The sequence below is a fragment of the Xyrauchen texanus genome, chromosome 5, assembly GCF_025860055.1.
Source record: "Xyrauchen texanus isolate HMW12.3.18 chromosome 5, RBS_HiC_50CHRs, whole genome shotgun sequence".
In the NCBI taxonomy this organism is placed as follows: domain Eukaryota; kingdom Metazoa; phylum Chordata; class Actinopteri; order Cypriniformes; family Catostomidae; genus Xyrauchen; species Xyrauchen texanus.
In genome coordinates, this window is record NC_068280.1 from 33,813,930 (window position 1) to 33,833,338 (window position 19,409).

The 19,409-nt window shown below is 37.7% G+C and overlaps 1 protein-coding gene across 2 annotated transcripts in view; it reads left to right on the forward strand.

Annotated features, from left to right (window-relative positions):
• The window catches only part of LOC127643795 (rap guanine nucleotide exchange factor 2-like), an 80,515-nt gene that overhangs the window by 29,019 nt on the left and 32,087 nt on the right, over positions 1–19,409 (forward strand). For both annotated transcript variants that reach the window (XM_052126686.1, XM_052126687.1), the window contains exons 2-9: positions 7,552–7,622; positions 7,711–7,767; positions 11,018–11,101; positions 11,199–11,274; positions 11,362–11,529; positions 11,969–11,986; positions 16,360–16,482; positions 17,031–17,208. In XM_052126686.1, the coding sequence (XP_051982646.1) occupies positions 7,552–7,622; positions 7,711–7,767; positions 11,018–11,101; positions 11,199–11,274; positions 11,362–11,529; positions 11,969–11,986; positions 16,360–16,482; positions 17,031–17,208 (775 nt within the window). The remainder of the gene's footprint in view (positions 1–7,551; positions 7,623–7,710; positions 7,768–11,017; positions 11,102–11,198; positions 11,275–11,361; positions 11,530–11,968; positions 11,987–16,359; positions 16,483–17,030; positions 17,209–19,409) is intronic.

Below are 19,409 nucleotides of genomic sequence, written 5' to 3' on the forward strand. Positions count from 1 at the left end.
CAACGTGGGTGGGATTATAGGCTGATTGTCATAGTTGCGCCGCCTCTACTGCCGTGACATCATCTTAAACGTGACACAAATTAACTAATTCAATAACACAACCAATAGCTGTTAGCTACTAGCTCATTGTGCTGCATAAAGCAGTTGTTGCATGGTGATTTTACACAAGTGTAACAGTTAAATTGGCCTGGTTGTTTTAGAAGCAAGCTTCCAGTAGCTGGTCAACTAAATAAAGTGAAGCTTTCAAGCAGAGTATAGAGTTAACATAACCAAACATACCATCCTCCATCATGGATCAACGCCAGTCCAGGGCACTCTCCCTCCCATTGCTCACTGGTATAGTCACTTTAAGTTTTCTTTTCTTTTCCCTACACTGTTGGTAGGTCTGGTGGTAGCTGTGTGCAGCCATCAGCTGAGACACTTCCTGAAAGACTTTTTCGTTTCGCTCATCGCTAACGAGTGGGCCATCTACACCTCGTTTATTGACCACGGCGATGTTTTGTGCACAGCCATGTCTTTTTTTCACAATTGGAAAGTCGCGTGAACATGTTACTGATATCGTTGTTTGTAACTTTAAAGCTAGCGGGATGATGTCTCGTATCAGAAATCCAGTGACGATGGTAGTGACTATTCTCCCTGACCAATCGGTAATCTGCAGGATTTTGACGTCACATTTAGTATCGGCTCGGCATGCTTGGAATCTCGACCGAGGTGGTACTAAAAAAAGTACCAGGTACTATCCACAGTGGAAAACCCCAAAAAGCGAGCAGAGTCGAGTTGTAACATGCAGTGGAAAAGCCCCATTAGCTTCTAATAGGGGGTGTACTGAATTGGAAGTGTACCTGTGGATGTATTTTAAGGCCTACCTTCAAACTCGGAGGCTCTTTGCTTGACATCAGGGCAACATCAAAAGAAATCAGCCAAGACATCAGAAAAGATTTGTGGACCGCCACAAGTCTGGTTCATCCTTGGGAGCAATTTCCAAATTCCTGAAGTTACCATGTTCATCTTTACAAACAATGGCACGCAAGTATAAACGCCATGGGAACACACAGCCATCATACCGCTCAGGAAGGAGACGCATTCTGTCTGAACGTAGGTTAAGTGCAGATCAATCCCAGAACAACAGCAAAGGACCTTGTGAAGATGCTGGAGGAAATGAGTTGACAAGTATCTATATCCACAGTAAAACAAGTCCTACATCAACATAACCTGAAAGGCTGCTCAGCAAGGAAGAAGCCACTGCTCCAAAACCACCATAAAAAAGCCAGACTACAGTTTGAAAGTGCACATGGAAAAGATCTTTTTGGAGAAATGTCCTCTGGCATAATGGAACAAAAATGTAACTATTTGGCCATAATGATCATTGTTATATTTGGAGGAAAAAGGGTGAGGCTTTTAAGCTGAAGAACACATCCCAACTGTATAACATGGTGTGGCAGCATCATGTTGTGGGGGTGCTTTGATGAATCTCCCCAATTCTAGCCTTGCTGAAGCACCCTCAGATTATCACCAATCCTCCAACAAATTTCACAGTGGGTGCGAGACACTGTGGCTTGAAGGCCTCTCCAGGTCTCCGTCTAACAATTAGACAACCAGGTGGAGGATTGGTGATGATCTGAGAGTGCTTCAGCAAGGGTGGAATTGGGTAGATTTGTCTTTGTGAAGGACACATGAATTAAGCAATGTACAAGGTTATTTTGGAAGAACACTTGCTTCCTTCTGCTCTGACAATGTTCCCCTACTCTGAGATTTTTTTTTTTTTACCAGGACAATGCTCCATGCCACACAGCCAGGTCAATCAAGGTGTGGATGGAGGACCACCGAATCAAGACCCTGTCATGGCCAGCCCAATCTCCAGACCTCTGAACCCTATTGAAAACCTGGAATAGGGCTGCAAATAACGATTATTTTGATAATCGACTAATCTAACAATTATTAGAACGATTATTTGACTATTCTGTGATTATTGCAATGATATATCATTAGTTCTTAACTATTCAGTTTGTGCCTTGACTTAAAAGGTTTCATTAAACCTGCTTGCTAACAATAAAGAGGACAAAATTATCTATTAAAAATACCTCTAAATTACATTTATTGAATTAAAGAATGGAAAGAAGGAAAAAATCTTAAATTTAATTCAGTAAAAATTTCACTGCACAATTCACTGTGTTTAAAAATATCTAGAAATCCTTAGATACATTTACTTAAAGCAACATATTTAGAGTTTTGCTTTCAGAGTTTATTAATATTAAGTGTATTTTTCACTTGTTCATACTTCTGCCAGTGTTTAATGGGCAAAGACTACTCTCACCTTTTTGTTCACTTCGATTCATCTTTAACTCACAAAAAACAACCTCTCTTCTTAATAGAGCTGTTTGTCGCCATTTTTTTTCACGATAAACAATGCAACACTTATGTATTGTAATATACTGTGTCGTGAGCCATCATGTTATGATCTAGTTGCAGCAAGTACACATGAGGGACGAGCGTCCCCGCACCAGAGTGTGCGTTAGGGTGCAGTTTCAATCTCTCTCCCCCTTAGATCAGGTCTCTTCATGCGACTCATAGAAGCGGAGCAGACCGCAAAGAAAAATGGAAGTTTCAGAGTTTGTCCTTATTTACATGACCTGCTTCCTTATTATTTGAACTTTAATAAAGGATGCAAGATATAATGCCAGGTGTCTAAGATTTACTTTTTAAAATGTAAAGCCATAAAAAGTCTTAAATATCTTAAATTACAAGAAGTCTTATATTTCGTTTGCTATGGTCTTCAATTTTGGGGCGTGAATAGAGAAGACATATTAAACAGCAGATTCTGTTGAGTCAAAATCATCTCTCTCTCTCGGGCATCTGTTATTTAGCAGCTGTCGCTTGTGTTTAGTGTGAGGGTGTGCAGGGAAGCACTTTTTTACTGAACTTACGATGTTACACATGTTTAAACCTTCATAAACTTGTTAATCCGACATGCAAATGCTGTTACTTTGTATCTCTAACACTATCGCTCCTGCTTATAATCGATAAAGCGGTCAATGTTACAATTTGCAAGCGCACAAGTCTGGAGCGGTCATCTGACGCATTTCAAATTGTTGCGCTTTCCTATTATACACTACCTTTGACAATAATTGTAAAGCTAACAGAACTACTCAGCTGCAGAGTTACACCTGTTATATCTCTCATCTCCATCTCTCTAAATCTAGGACTGCCAATGCAATTGACACTGTTCTCATGCTCTCACACCACATGTCCCTTTTCGCACGCAGTGAAAAAGTTGCAGAGCAAAGAGGACACTGATAGCGCACGGACAGACAAAACAGAGCAGCCTGCATGATGCTGCACATTATTCAGACCAATCAGGGGGAAAGCAGCAGCACAGCATCTCTCCTTCTCTTTCATAATTTAATCTGTTAACATTTTCAATACATCAGTCAGCTTTAAACAGACATTTTTAAGGTAACTGATGAGTTTTATTTGAGATACTTAACTCAAAAATGAGTATTGTCATCACTTACCTTCATGCTGTTGCTAACCTGTATGACTTTATTATTTCAGTGGATATCAAAAGGAGATATTACAGAGTTTTCAGTCACCATTCGCTTACATTGAAAAACAAGATGCAGTGACAGTGAATTGAGACTGAGACAAAACGTTTTGCTTAACATCTCCTTTTTTTGTTCCATGGCAGAGAAAAATGTATTCAGACTTATGAGTGAGCAGTGATGACAGAAATTAAAGTTTTAAATGAACTGATCTATAACTACCTGTTAAAGTAGTTGTTAAAGGTAGATGCCAAGAAAAATATATAAATGTTATCCAGCACATGACAATGAAAACAAGGCTGTGCGGGATAGACGTACAGTCTCTTCAATGGGATGAACTGCAGTTTAAACAGTTTTTGGATCGTTCCGTGTTCAAAACATTGAAAAAATATTTTTTCAAGGACATTCAGTAGACAAAAAACTCCAGACAACATGAGCTGTGGAAAATCTGATTCGTTATTGGAGCTTTTTACAGATTTATACCATGCATGCCATTGAAGAGATGGTAAATCTATCCCTCACAGCCTAGTTTCCATTCCCATTAAAAATTAAACATGGCGCTACTGTGAATAAGGTCTGTAGACCAATCCACTTATTTACAAAAATGTCAGCGCATGCGTAGTAAGTGGTAGCAGAAAGCCCACTGATTGTTGTGTTAGATTTGACAGATTACAGGATTAAATGATAGTATGACACAAAACCATCATAAATACAAACGTAATTTTAGCGATACAATTACTACAATGAAATTAGTTAATAAAAAACATATAATCATGTTCGCTATAAATTTTTGCTGCAAAGTTGTGAGTTGAAATGTTCTCCTCAGTCCAGTCAGCTCTGTTAATGATCTTGAAGCCATCAATTTCAAAAAGTAAATTTTTTTGCACATGGTTTTTGCCACCACTTCAGTGTTTGACATAAGTGGTGACATTACCAAATCATTGGTCTAATGCGTCATGTCTTGCTAGAAAGCAAGTGACTAAAGAGAAGGGTCACAATATAGGCTACTTAATACTTAAGACTACATGCATTCATAATGAATTAATTTAGAGATTTAATGTTGTATTAACTTATTAACACATAAATGCACACAAAAATGAAACGTGTCCAGAGACATTAAAGTAGCCTCAGTGGTTTTGTAATTACTAGTTAATGAATTAATGTGGGTTTTTTTTTTTATTGCGAATGTGGTCTTAAATTTTTCATTTATTTGGCATTTCATTCCTTCAAACCTGCAGATACCCTGTCTAACATGCAAATTTTGCTTAGTTGAACTGCAACTTTTATTTCAAAACGAGAGTGCTTTGTATTTTTAGATGATTTCCTCATACTTTGCAATCTACATCACCTTAAACAGTTTGGAGTGCTTCTGGACTATGCGTTACGGCATAAAAATCACCCAATGTGCCAAGACGTATGAAAGCTTTGATTTAAAAATGTGTTATTAAATCAAATATTGTTTTCTGAACCCTTCCTAAATTAAAACATTAGTACTGTGTTGTTTAAAAATGTAAATGAACTTGTTTTCTTTGCATTATTCGAGGTCTGAAAACACTGCATTTTTTTGTTATTTTGACCAGTTGTCATTTTCTGCAAATAAATGCTTTAAATTACAATGTTTGTATTTGGAATTTGTGAGAAATGTTGTCAGTACGTCATAGAATAAAACAAAAGTATTCATTTTATTCAAACACATACCTATAAATAGTCAATCCAAATAAACCGGATTTTCCGGAGCTGTGTGTATGCATTAACAAGGCATTTCCGTCCCCAGAACTACCGCTCACGGGATGTTTAATATTTTTGGCAAATTCTAGAGACTGTTGTGTGTGATAATCCTTGGAGATCAGCAGTTACAGAAATACTCAAACCAGCCCGTCTGGCACCAGCAATCATGCAATGGTCAAAATCAAATTTTTCCCCATTCTAATGGTTGATGAGAACATTAACTGAATATCTTCACCCATATCTGGTTGATATTTGCATTGCAATGCTGCCACACAATTGGCTACTTAGATGAAAGTAGGTGTACAGGTGTTCCCAATAAAGTGCTTGGTGAGTGTATATAAATATATACACTACGACTCAAAAATTGTACACATCTATTCATTATATATTATTAGCCTAATATTTTAGTAATAATATAATAATTTTGAAAGTCATCAAAAATATGAAATAACACATATTTTTTTTCTCAAATTATCCACCCAATGGAAAGGTAGTCCCATGTATGCTGGGCTCTTGTTGGCTGATTTAACTTAATATCTGGCCCAAACCATCCATTTAAAAACAAAACATGTAATTAAAATATATAATTTGTAATAAGTATACACAATTTGTATTACTTCTAAAAAAGCTTTTAAGCATGAACCTTTCAATCAAAGAGTTTTTAACATCATGAGAAGCATTCAGTCAGGTGTGTCCAACCTTGCTATCATAACCTCTGGAATGAATGCAGCTAATGTGGTCACTTTGTCAGTGGTGAAATTTTGAAATCTCCTTTCGTCATCTCAAATCTGTGTAAACAAGACCATTTGACCTAATCTTCCAAAATTGTGTTAAATCTTTAGTCACTGTAATGAAAATGAGCTGAAAATGAAAATATCCTCCTCGCACATGACGCATTGTATCTGGGTAGGCCTAAATTAACATTTATCATGACTTGAGGTTTTTGCGTGCAAATGGAGGAAATAGCTCTCACATTTCATTCCTTCGAACCTGCAGATACCCTGCCTAACATGCACATTTTGTGTTTATGCTGTTGCCTCTTCTAGGATGATGAGAAATTAAATTGTTATTTTTCTGTACAAAGCTTTGATGTTTGCCACAATTATTTTTATTTTTTTCATCTTTAATGCACATAAGTTGTCTGCATGTTCTCTGTTGTCATGTGTGCCATGCCAGCAGGCTCGCCCAGTCGAGTCTGGTTCCAACCAACTTTTTTTCTCTCTTGTACCTAAACTTTTGCCTGTCTGCTCCGTTTAAAACAAATGTCAACTTTTGCTTGCTCACTGGGGGCTTTAAGACACTGTTGTCTGTAATGCTGCTTTGAAACAATATGCTTTGTGAAAAGCGCTATGTAAATAAAAATGACGTGACTCTCGATGTTGTAGAACACTCTTTAAACAGGAAATCATGTCTCTCACCAGATTTTCCTGATTGCTAATTTGCTTGTAATAACACCATTAACACGCATCAGGAACACTCCCATGCTTTCTTTAAGGCCAGAAATGCAAGTATGCATACGCTGGAACAAATGTCCAAAGTTGCATTATGAATTAAACTCTTGACATTTTTCAAGTGTTTGTCTTGACATACCTGCGTAAAGTACTAAAAATAGTCTGTCCTTTATCTTACCTTTTAGGAAAATAGGAAAACAGAGAAACATGTTTAAAAAATGACAGAAGAGGAAAAGAGAAGTGTGTGAGAAAAAAAAAGATGTGAAAGTGACGTAGTGAATGATGGATGATCTGCAAACATTCCATTCTTGTTGAACATTTATTGCGTAATTCAGGATTGGCAGAGTTAACTAGTGTAAAGTGAGGGTGGTGTGTTATGCATGTGGTACAATGAGTTAATTCACATATGCAGGTCACCTCCTACTGGTGTTTTGGTGTTCATGCAGGCAAATTTTAAATGACTTTTAAATGGGATATAAAAAAAGGTTTGCATGATGTGTGTGTCCATGTGTGGGTTTCCTGCAGCTCAACTGGTAGAGCATGGCACTAGCAATGCCAAGATCATTGGTTCGATTCCCAAGGAACACACCAAAAATTGTGTGTACTGTAAGGTGCTTTGGATAAAAGCATCTGCCAAATGCATAAATGTAAATGTAATAAATGTCCAACTGTAATTCTTATTTTTTTTTGTTTTTTATTTGGCTCTCAGATTTCTTAATGAAGCTTTTTATTAACCTTTCTAAATGAATGATTGATCAAATAGATTTGATCTTTATGTGTTTTTAAATGTTAAGTAATGCAAATGTAACCTGCTGTGTGTGTGTGTGTTGCAGGATCTCCAGATTGTGTACTCGTACCTCCATGGGATGGAAGCACTGTCCAACCTAAGGGAGCACCAGCTCAGGTAATAGAACAGTGTGTGTTATTGTGTTTGTATTTGCGTGACTACATTTGCATCAATGTGCTTTACACTGTGTCTGTCTGACTTGCAGGTTGATGTGTGAGACGGTTCGATATGAACAACATGATGCCAATGAGGTTTTATACTAGTGAGTAATCAAACACACAAACAATACACTCTGACAAACGCTGTCAGAAATGTATCCTTATTTAGGTCAGTTTATCATAGGTTTACATCAAAGTCACAGGGATGATGCTGTCCACACACACATTTGCGCTCTATCTCTCTATCACAGACACACACACACACACACGCACATCTCATGCTTAGTTAATTTTTTAAATCTGTTACCTGAGATTAAGCTTCTAAAGGCTCTTTGTATATGGAAACACACTCAAGCTCACACACTGCCTTTTGAATTGAAATGTCCTGTTCAAGATCTGTTTGCTAATGTTACTGCTAAAGTGATTAAATGAATGTTCCGGGTTCAACACAAGTTAAACTCTATTGACAGTATTTGTGTATAGTGTTGATAACCACATAAATTCTGTTGGCGTTGTCGTGACACTAAAGTGATAGATTAATTTACTAACCATGTCTGTATGTAAAGTTAAATCCAATCTTTCAACTTCAAATGTCATGACCATATAAATCCGGTACGCTCTGGATCTTTGAAGGATACCAAAAAGGTACTGTTTACATGTTACAAGTTCTACTCTGAAATTACATCAGGAACCACAAGTTCATCTACATAGAAAAGAGTTCCCCTCTTCAAAAGGACAAATTGGACAATTTTACAACCCAAATAATAAACAGGTTTTTATTTAAATATGAATTTAATTCCTTCACATTTAATACAAGCTTTAATTTCTGCTTTTAAACAATTTTGAACACTGGCCAGGTTTACTTCCATTGTAAGTTAATTTCTTTAACCAGGATTTTTACGTTTTTTTTTTTTTTTTTTTTTACCTGAGAGACAAGTAAAATATTCCATATTATTAATAGACCTTATTTTTGTTGTCGATGTTAAGGGAGATAGTTTTGAATCAACCCTCGATGTCCGTAAAGATTCAGAAAATTGTTCCCAAGCTTTCTACCTCATCTATTTAACATAATTCTTTATATTTTATTTTATTTTTGTAAATATTTTTAAATACTATATTTTTCTATTTTTTTGTACAGCTGCATTTAAACAGTATGTATTATAAAAAGCGCTATACAAATCAACTTTAATTTAAATTTGCATCACAAAATCTGCACACATTTTCCGCTAATTTATTTAATTAATTAATTTGGTGTCATTTTACTATTCACAGACACCGTTGTGCCATTATTAGTTTCAGATTTTACCATCCCTGCAGATCATTTAATTTAACTGTGGTAATTTTACATGTTGGTCAGACAATCTCTTCCTGTTTATGTGGGTGGTTCGTGACCAAAATAAGCAGCAAACTGAACAAGATGCTTATAGTCAAGAGTCTGGCTATGCTAGATTAGTAACCCAAAGGTGCCCCTCTGCTCTGGAAACTGCTAAAATGACCAAGATGCATTCGCCCACATTTCGATGATTCATCTTGAAGTTTGTTTCCTTTGCTCAGTGTAGCATCTGCGTTGTTAGGTCACTGCTCCACCCGGAACATACTAGTGAGAAATGAACTAAAACAGAAGTGATGTGTACTGTGCATGTGACTGGGTTTTTCTGTGTATGGTTCAATGACACAAGTCATTTATTTGCCCGAATCAATTTAGTTATTGAAAAATGCATTTAAAATTCAATTCAGACAAAAAAATGACGAATACCTCATTATCATGTTTTTTTTAGTGTCCGCTAATTTTTATTGGGCCTAAAGGAAAAAAATAAATGGGTTATATTTTGCTGGTATTTTCAAATAAGAATTTTGGCATAAGATTTGATTATTTCTTAAAGAAGCAATGAAGTTTGGAATAATGTACAGATTTGATCTTATGGAAAGAAATTCACCAAAGTGGCATTCAACTGATCACAATGTATAATCAGGACATAATACCATGACAAATTTCTATAAAAATTTTGAAAAAAAAAATCAGAACTTCAGAAATTACTTCAAAGAGTTCTCATAAAATAATCTGCCACGTGCAGCAATGACAGCTTTGCAGATCCTTGGCATTCTAGCTGTCAGTGTGTCCAGATACTCGGGTGACATTTCACCCCACACTTCCTGTAGCTCTTGTCATAGATGTGGCTGTCTTGTCGGGCGCTTCTCACATACTTTACAGTCTAGCTGATCCCACAAAAGCTCAATGGGATTAATCCATTACACACATTTCCAATTATCTGTTGTCCAGTGTCTGTGTTTCTTTGCCCACTCTAACCTTTTCTTTTTGTTTTTCTGTTTCAAAAGTGGCTTTTTCTTTGCAACTCTTCCCATAAGGCCTGCACTGAGTCTTCTCTTTTGTACATGAAACTGGTAGAATTCAATGAAGCTGTCAGCTGAGGACATGTGAAGCATCTATTTCTCAAACTAGAGACTCTGATGTACTTATCCTCTTGTTTATTTGTACATCTGGCCTTCCACATCTCTTTCTGTCCTTGTTAGAGACAGCTGTCCTTTCTCTTTGAAGAAAGAAACCTTTATATGAAATCTTCAGTTTTTGGAAATTTCAAGGATTGTATAGCCTTCATTCCTCAAAACAATGACTGACTGATGAGTTTCTAGAGAAAGCCGTTTCTTTATTTTTTGCCATTTTTGGCCTAATATTGACCTTAAGATGTTCCAGTCTATTGCATACTGTGGCAACTCAAAAACAAACACAAATACAATGTTAAGCTTAATTTAATGAACCAAATAGCATTTAGCTGTATTTGATATAATGGCAAGTGATTTTCTAGTAACAAAATAGCAATTTGGCATAATTACTCAAGGATAAGGTGTTTGAGTGATGGCTGCTGGAAATGGAGCCTGTCTAGATTGGATCGAAAATGACTTTTTTCAAATAGTGATGGTGCGGTTTGTTACATCAGTAATGTCCTGACCATACTTTGTGATCAGTTGAATGACACTTTGGTGAATTAAACCACCAATTTTCATCCGAAACAGCAAAATCTGTACATTATTCCAAACTTTTGGCTGCCGGTATAGATGGATGAATGGAAATTTGTTTCATGAAATAAAAGTTAGCGTTTCCAAAATACAATGACTACATTCCTATGAACTTGAATTTACTATCATACCTTTTAAACAAGATTTTAAAATAATTTCTACTTTTTATCATCTTGGAGAAGCTATGTTGTCATTGACACGTGTGCATATGTGTAATATTTGAATGTGTGTGTGTGTGTGTGTGTGTGTGTGTGTGTGTGTGTGTGTGTGTGTGTGTGTGTGTGTGTGTGTGTGTGTGTGTGTGTGTGTGTGCTGCAGTCCTGATGACATTGGGACATGCTGGTATATCCTCTTGTCCGGTTCAGTATTTATAAAGGAGTCCATGTTTCTGCCACGCAGCAGGTATGTTAGTTTGTTCTACTTTGTTAATCGTTTGCCTCATTGTTTCCTCACTGTCATCTGTTTGGTGTTTTGTGTGACGTGTGCTGTTTTATTTCAGTTTTGGTAAGCGTTCTGCGGGTAGTATGCGTCGTGGTTGTGAGTGTATCGTCCTTGAGGCTTCAGAAATGATTGTGGTGAGTTAGGCTGACCTGTTTACATGCAAAAATCATGTCACAATTAAATGGAGATTTATTTATACACTCGGTTTCTTTCTCTCTCAGGTGGACTACATAGACGACAATGACGAGTATTTCCAAAGGCAAGCCTCTCATCGTCAGTCCAGGAGAAGGTTCCGGAAAATAAACCAGCGTGGAGAGCGACAGACTATTATCGATACGGTTGATCATTATCCTGTCAGCAAGCCCCCTATGCCACCTGGATACCACTCGGTCCGTTTAACATGCAAAAACAAATACTTTAAATACTATATACCAAATATTACCTAGATAACTAACAAAACTTTTGGTAGCTTTACAGTATGAAGTTAAAAAATTGTTGCAACAGTAAATCTTTGTGTGATGTAATTTAACCCAAATGTGGAGCTTGTTGTTTACTCTTGTCTTGTGTATAACTAGGTAGTAGTAATATGTCACTGACTATTTAAGTCACTGGGCCTCATTCGTGAAACTTGAGCCGAATTTTTGTGTTAGACATTTGTTGAATGGAATGCAAAAACAAGCAGTAGAGTAGATTCTTAAACGATTTGCACAGTAATGTTAAGAAGTTCAGTTTGAGTTTCATAAGTGAGGCACACTGGTTTGTCCTAAATGTCCTTTGTGTATATGTGGAGTGTGTATTAATGTGTTTTTAATTTTGTCTTGACTGCAGGAATGCTCCAAATCCCAGGTAACCTTCCCTTTTAAAATATTAATTATAAAAAAATAATCTTCAAAGCTGCTGCGTGCAATTCTTTTTGGATGTTAAAAACCTGTTTTTCAGGTTAATGTGACAACTTGAAGCCATTTGTAGGTTAATTTCCCTAAAAGCGTGAACACTGTGGCGCTATAAAAACATAGTTTCCGTAGCCCTCACATGAACATTGGCTCAGTATTGGCGTTATTGCAATTTCTCCTGTGGCATAGAAAATTACACACAGCAGCTTAAACATTCATACATGTTTGCACACATCTGCCATGTTAACTGTAGGCATTCATAGACTGTTCCAAAAGATAGTGAGCTGCCCAAGTAGGCAGAATGTAAAGGCATCATAGATGCGCTCCCAGCTTGAAGTCTGGTCAAAAAGGTAGGCAGCATAAGATACCTTCTTTTAGCCAAATTCACATGTGGACCACTATTTGCATGAAGCATCGATTTTTCTGCCTTTGTAGAATGTTTAAATTCTGTCGATTCAATTAGGATGCTAATTGTAGGTGGTAGACAACAAGGCAACTCACAAGGTTTTGGGACAGAGCCTTGTCATGGCTAATTTATTGTCAAATCGTGTTTTGTAAAAAAAATGTTGCTGTTAGTCTCAGTTTCTCCCTTGTGGTGCTTTAAGCATTTCGTCTCTCTTTGCTCATTAGTTTTTTATTATCCTCTGACCTGTAATAGACTTGGTTATGATTGACAGCAGGGGGCGGGCTCTCTCAGATATTTATGCCATTCTGATTGTTTAGTTAACTGTCAATCACTCCAGGGTCGGCCTCGGTGACTGGTTTAGTAGGGCAGTGGGTGTCAACCATCCCCCACCCCACTCTGCTTAAACAAAACCAGCCTCCTGTTAATCCCATGAGCTTGTGTGTGTGTGTGTGTGTGTGTGTGTGTGTGTGTGTGTGTGTGTGTGCGTGTGTGTGTGAGAGAGAGAGAAAGAAAGAAATAAAGAAAGAAAGGGGCAGTGGCTGATGAAAATTATGTCTGCAGAAGCATCTTTCTGCCTGAGTGCTGTCTGTTACTGTGGTGACAGGCAGAGTTGATGCTCTCATTGAAAGAGTAAATTGGGAATAAAGATATCTGTCCAATAGACAACTTTGAGGTGTACAGGAGGTGTAAAGTTTTGAGGAACATCAAAGAACGAAACAAGAAAGGGAAGGGTACAGGAAGAGAGATAGATGTTAGTTTGGAGAGTGCACTTAGGATGGTTGGACATTCAGTATTGCAGTCTATGAGACAGCTAGTCCTGTTTCATGGCTATGGAGTCAGGAGACAGGCGACCAGGACTGTGAGTATCATATGCGCTCACACACACACACACATGCATTTCTTTGACAGTCCAAATAGGGGAATACTATATAGTATTATAGAATACTATAGAATACTTCAATTGTTTTGGTGTTTTATTTACTATAGAAAAACACTAACCCTCAAAGGAAACGTTTAGCATTTTTAGAATTAAAAAAACACTCTTTGCTTTCTTTATGAAACAGTTTTCCATTGAGGTCATCCCAAAAATCTTCAAATGGATGTTTTGTCAGATTTAGCTCACTACTGGTGTCAGATTTGTCCCACAGTTATAGCTAAATACCCAAACTCTTAAACTACAGAAAAACACAAAAAGCCTGTGGACAACATGCATATTCCCTTATTTACATGCACAGGTTAAACACAAAATGCATTAGTTAACTCCGTAAATACACATACATGCATGCACGCACACACATACATTTATTGTCATGCAGCCCACTCTAAATGTTTAAGCTCTGCATGTTACATTTTATGAAGTATTAGGGAGCAGTTGGATTTGTTGGATGAACAGTGTTTTGGCATTTACAGTATACAAGCAGAGCAAGTATTAGTTTGAATAAAAGCAATGTCCTGTCGAGTACAATATTTTGTATTATGATTATAAAAAAATATTTTTTTATTTAAATATTAATGAATCCTGTTTTGTAATTGATTTAAAGGAATCGCCATACTTTGCATTCGTGTAAGTGCAGGATTTGGTGACATGTTTACATTTTTTGGATATGTTTTGCCGTTGTGGTTAAAAAAAAAAAATAGAATATATATATATATATATATATATATATATATATATATATATATATATATATATATATATATATATATATATATATCTTTCTGTTAAGACTTTACAGAGCAAGATAAATGATACCAGTTGTTTAAGGAGTCATACACTATTGCATTTTTTTTTATTACATGTGTGTATTCAACACGTCGTGATTTGTTGGTGGGTCACTGTATGTAGGCCAGCTGAACTAGGCCATTAATTTATCCATAAATTTTATTGTAGTAAGCCTCTGGGTATAATGTACAGTAGTGTGAATCTGATGTGTGTGTTGATTTTTCGCAGGTTTGTTCGATATTTTGTAAATATCTTTAGTCATTAGTATATTGTTGTACTCAGCCCAGGATTCACACACTCATGGAAAATCTGGAAATAATGTTTTCTAACACTGACCTGGAAAAGTAATGGAAATTAATAATATTTTCGAAATAAGAGTCTTGGAAATTATTAAATTAAGTTACGCTTTGCTAAGTACTATGTGTGTGCACACAGGGTTGGGGAGTAACGGAATACATGTAACAGGATTAAATATACATAATATAAGTAACTGTATTCCACTACAGTTACAATTTAAATCACTGGAATGCAGTTACATTCAAAAAGTATAGAGATTACTTTGCATTTTATTGTCATTTGTTTCATTTAAAATGTGGTCCTTTCAGATATTTCAAATATTTATACATATAAATGATGCAATCCAAAGTGCATTTGATCAGCGGTGAAACACTTTGTTACATTCACACGAGCAGTGAAACACTCAAAATATATATATGTATATCCCCATCCTGATTTCTTTTGTTTTTGTGTATATCTCATACTAAAAAAAATTCAAAACAAAAATCTAACATAAAACAAAGGCTGTTTTTAAATGATAATGTTATTTATTGAAGCAAAACATTTATCCAATACCAGCTGGGCCTGTTTGAAAAAGTATTTTAACCCTTAATTACTAAATCCCCAAATCTAAGAAACTGCATTCATACTGGGGTTCAGCTGGACTGGGCACACCCAGGCCTGATTACTGCCAGCCATGTTCAATCAAATCAACACTTAAATAGGTATGTAAGGCTAAAAGGTCTTACCAAGTAGCACACTATGCCAAGGTTAAAAGAAATTCAAGAAATTATGAGGAAAAATTTGATTGAAATACATCAGTCTGGGAAGGGTTACAAAGCTATTTCAAAGGCTCTGGGACTCCAAAGAACCACAGTGAGAGCCAGTATCTCCAAATAGAGAAAAATTGCCACTGTAGTGAACCTTCGCGGAAGTGTCCAAAATTCCTCCAAGAGCACAGCAATGACTCATCCAGGAAGTCACAAAAAAGCCAAGGACAACATTCAAGGAACTGCAGGCCTCTCTCCCATCTATAAAGTTCACTGTTCGTGACTCCACTATCAGAAATACACTGGCCAAAAATGCCATCCATGGAAGAGTGGCGAGGCGAAAACCACTGCAAACCCAGGAGAACATTATGGCTTGTCTGGATTTTACTAAAACACAACTTGATGTTCCTCAAAACTTTTGGGAGAATGCTCTGTGGACTGATGAGTCAAAAGTGGAACTGTTTGGAAGAAAGGGGTCCCGTTACATCTGGAGTAAATCAAACACAGAATTTTACAAAAAGAAACATAATACATCTCAAGCATGGTGGTGGTAGGGTGATGGTGTGGGGATGCTTTGCTACTTCAGAAAAAAGTAAATGTCAAAGTCCTGACTTGAACCCTCCAATGTGACTGAACTAAAGCAGTTCTGCAAAGAAGAGTGGGCCAAAATTCCACCACAGCATTGTGAAAGACTGATCTCCAGTTATCGGAAGCATTTGCTTGCAGTTTTTGCTGCTAAAGGTGGCACAACCATCTATTATGTTTAAGGGGTTTTTGTTTAAAAAAAAAAAATATATATATATATATATATATATATATATATGAAAACTGTATTTTGTGTTTACTCAGGTTGTTTTTTGTTATATCTCGTTTGAAGATCTTTACAAAAATGTGAAAACCACTGTACAGTTTTTGCACAAAAACACAAAGCTAGTGTCAGAGATTTGCTGTATTGTGTTTATGTATATTGGTAGTTGACATGACATTTCAAACAGTGTCCTGCATAATGTCGATACATGCATTTTTAATTAAAAATAAAAATCTTGTTTTAAATAAAAGTTCATGTCTACATGTCAACTGCCCATATATGTCTATGTTTGTATTTATTTTGTGTTGGTTTGATTTGAAACAGTGTTATGCCCCTCTCTCAGCTTCCTGCAGATTTTTCAAAGCTTCAGCCCTCCGACAGTTGCCACTCCCATATGACTTCCAGCCAGTCACGTTCCAGCATCACCAGTGATTCAGGAAGTAGCAGCCTATCAGACATTTACCAGGTGATAAGAGACACTGAATTTCTATCCCTCTAGCAAGCACTCTTCTCTCACACTGCAATATAAGAATATCCTGACAGATTTATCATGAACATCTGGGACAAGCGCTCACACAGATTTAAATCCTCTCCAGTAGAGAACACCCTCCTCCTCTGTGGTCCATCTGTCAACTCTCTATAACCTATTCATGTCAGCCCTCAACCGTACACCTCGTGATCCATAGATCAGCGTTACACATTAACATCTACAGCATGCACAAACACAATCAGCTCCATACCCAGCCTGCCAGTCGAGCTCCTTTTCAAAACCCAGTGAGCTACCCACTGCTTACATAGGCAGCTGCCTTCTTACGTTGCATCCTAATGTCATGTAACCTCATAAGTGACATTTTTAAAATGTTTTGCTTTGTTGATTTATTTGTGAATGTAAGCCACAAAGGACCACAATCCATTAAAACACAAATCAATTGTCACCTGCCTTAAAAATTTATGCAATATTGTCCGCTGAAAAATGTGGAAGAATGCAAGGCATTCACACTCTTTCTTTTACAGGCCACTGAAAGTGAGTGTGGAGACATGGATCTCAGCGGGCTTCCTGAAACAGCGGTGGACTCTGACGAGGATGATGACGATGAAGACGTAGGAAGGGGAACCGACCCTCTCATGAGTCGGGATATCGTGAGAGACTGTCTGGAGAAAGATCCCATGGACCGCACAGATGATGACATTGGTAAAATGCAGATTTCTAGTTACCTCACACACTTGGGGGCCGTTCACATGGGATACGTTCTTGCATCTGTATGCGCTATTATTTAATTGTTGGTCTATGTCAGCAGTCACCAATTAGCAGACTGTGGACTGAGTCTGGCTTGGTTCCAGACAGAAAATTAATCAGATTATTAGTTAGATGTAAATGATTAGTTTATTGTTAATAGATTCTCACTTTAAGAAAATATAAATATGGTCCATTCAGACTTTTACATTTTCTAAATGTTCTCTCAGGGGTTACCTCAGAGCCTCATAGAGTAACCTGTATTTTCTCAGTCAAAACTACTCTTATGTTCCATACATGGGTATCTGAATGTAAAAATAATTACAAATAAATATTCAGAATATAAATTTGAATTTGAATTGAACACAAAAACTGGACTGCTGTCACCCAGCTTGAAAACAATTGTTGATCTTATCTTGCAATATTAATATCCAGGTGCCCTCAACTAATGAACTCTATGAAATATATTAGTCTAATCTTTTGGTAGAAAGGATCCCTCACACCCCACTTATTTGTCTCTGGGAGTGTCCTCATCTCTGCTTTGAGGAGACTATTTTGACTGTTTAAAATTGTTTTTCTTTTACAAAGTAATATTGCTGCCAACGTGTTATAATTTTATAATAACTTTTCCAAAAAATACAAATAAAAAATCAAAGCCATACTGACTACTGACACCTTGCAAGTTAGTCAAGTGGTTTTTATTGTTGTTCAACCATTTACAGTTAGTAAAGTACACAGCGAAACAAGACAACGTTCCTCCAGGACCATGGTGCTACATAAAATAACTTAGGACAAACACAGAACCACGTGAGACTAAACAGACTGAATAAGACCTACACATTCCTACATAAAGTGCACGTGCAAACGTGTGCAAAAATTCCAGGACAGTACAATAATTACTAAAAAGGAAACAGGACAATAGGCACAGTAAGGGACATGATGGGGGGTGGGAGATGTGATGTCTCAGCCTTTGAAGAAAGTAGAGGCGGTGCTGGGCTTTCTTGGTAATGGAGCTGGTGTTGAGGGACCAGGTGAGGTTCTCCGCCAAGTGAACACCAAGGAATTTGGTGCTCTTGACGATCTCTACAGAGGAGCCGTCGATGTTCAGCGGGAAGTGGTCACTCTATGCTCTCCTGAAGTCAACAACATCTCTTTTGTTTTGTCCACATTCAGAGACAGGTTGTTTGCTCTAAACCAGTCTGTTAGCTGCTGCACCTCCTTTCTGTATGCTGACTCGTCGTTCTTGCTGATGAGACCCACCACAGTCGTGTCATCGGCGAACTTGATGATGTGGTTTGAGCTGTGCATTACTACATAGTTGTGAGTCAGAGTAAACAGCAGTGGACTGAGCACACAGCCCTGGGGGGCCCCAGAACTGAGTGTGGTGGCGGTGGAGATGATGTTCCCGATCCGGACTGACTGAGGTCTCCTAGTCAGGAAGTCCAGGATCCAATTGCAGAGGGAGGTGTCCAAGCTCAGCAGGTTCAGCTTTCCAATCAAGTGCTGAGGAATGATTGTGTTGAATGCTGAGCTGAAGTCTATGAAAAGCATTCAAACATATGAGTCCTTTTTATCCAGGTGGGTGAGGGCCAGATGGAGGGTGGTGGCGGCGATGGCGTCGGCTGTTGAACGGTTGGGACGATACGCAAACTGCAGTGGGTCTAGTGAGGGGTGCAGCTGATTCTTGATGTGCCTCATGACGAGCCTCTCGAAGCACTTCATGATAATGGGTGTGAGTGCGACGGGACGCTAGTCGTTGAGGCAGGACACTGAAGACTTCTTCGGTATGGGTACGATGGTGGTGGCTTTGAAGCACGTTGGAACAACGGCACTGCTCAGAGAGATGTTGAAGATATCAGTAAGAACATCCGGCAGCTGGTCTGCACATACTCTTGAGCACTCTGCTAGGAATGTTGTCTGGTCCGGCAGCCTTCCGTGGGTTGACTCTACATAGAGTTTTCCTCACACCAGCCGTGGTAAGACATAGCCCCTGGTCGTTGGGAGGAGGGGTGGTCTTCCTCGCCATTACGTCGTTCTGCACCTCAAACCGAGCGTAGAATTCATTCAGCACATCTGGAAGGGAGGCATCATTGTCACAGGCAACTGATGTTGTATTGATGTTGTATTCTTTTCCATACCTTTGCTGCGAAGGAAATGTA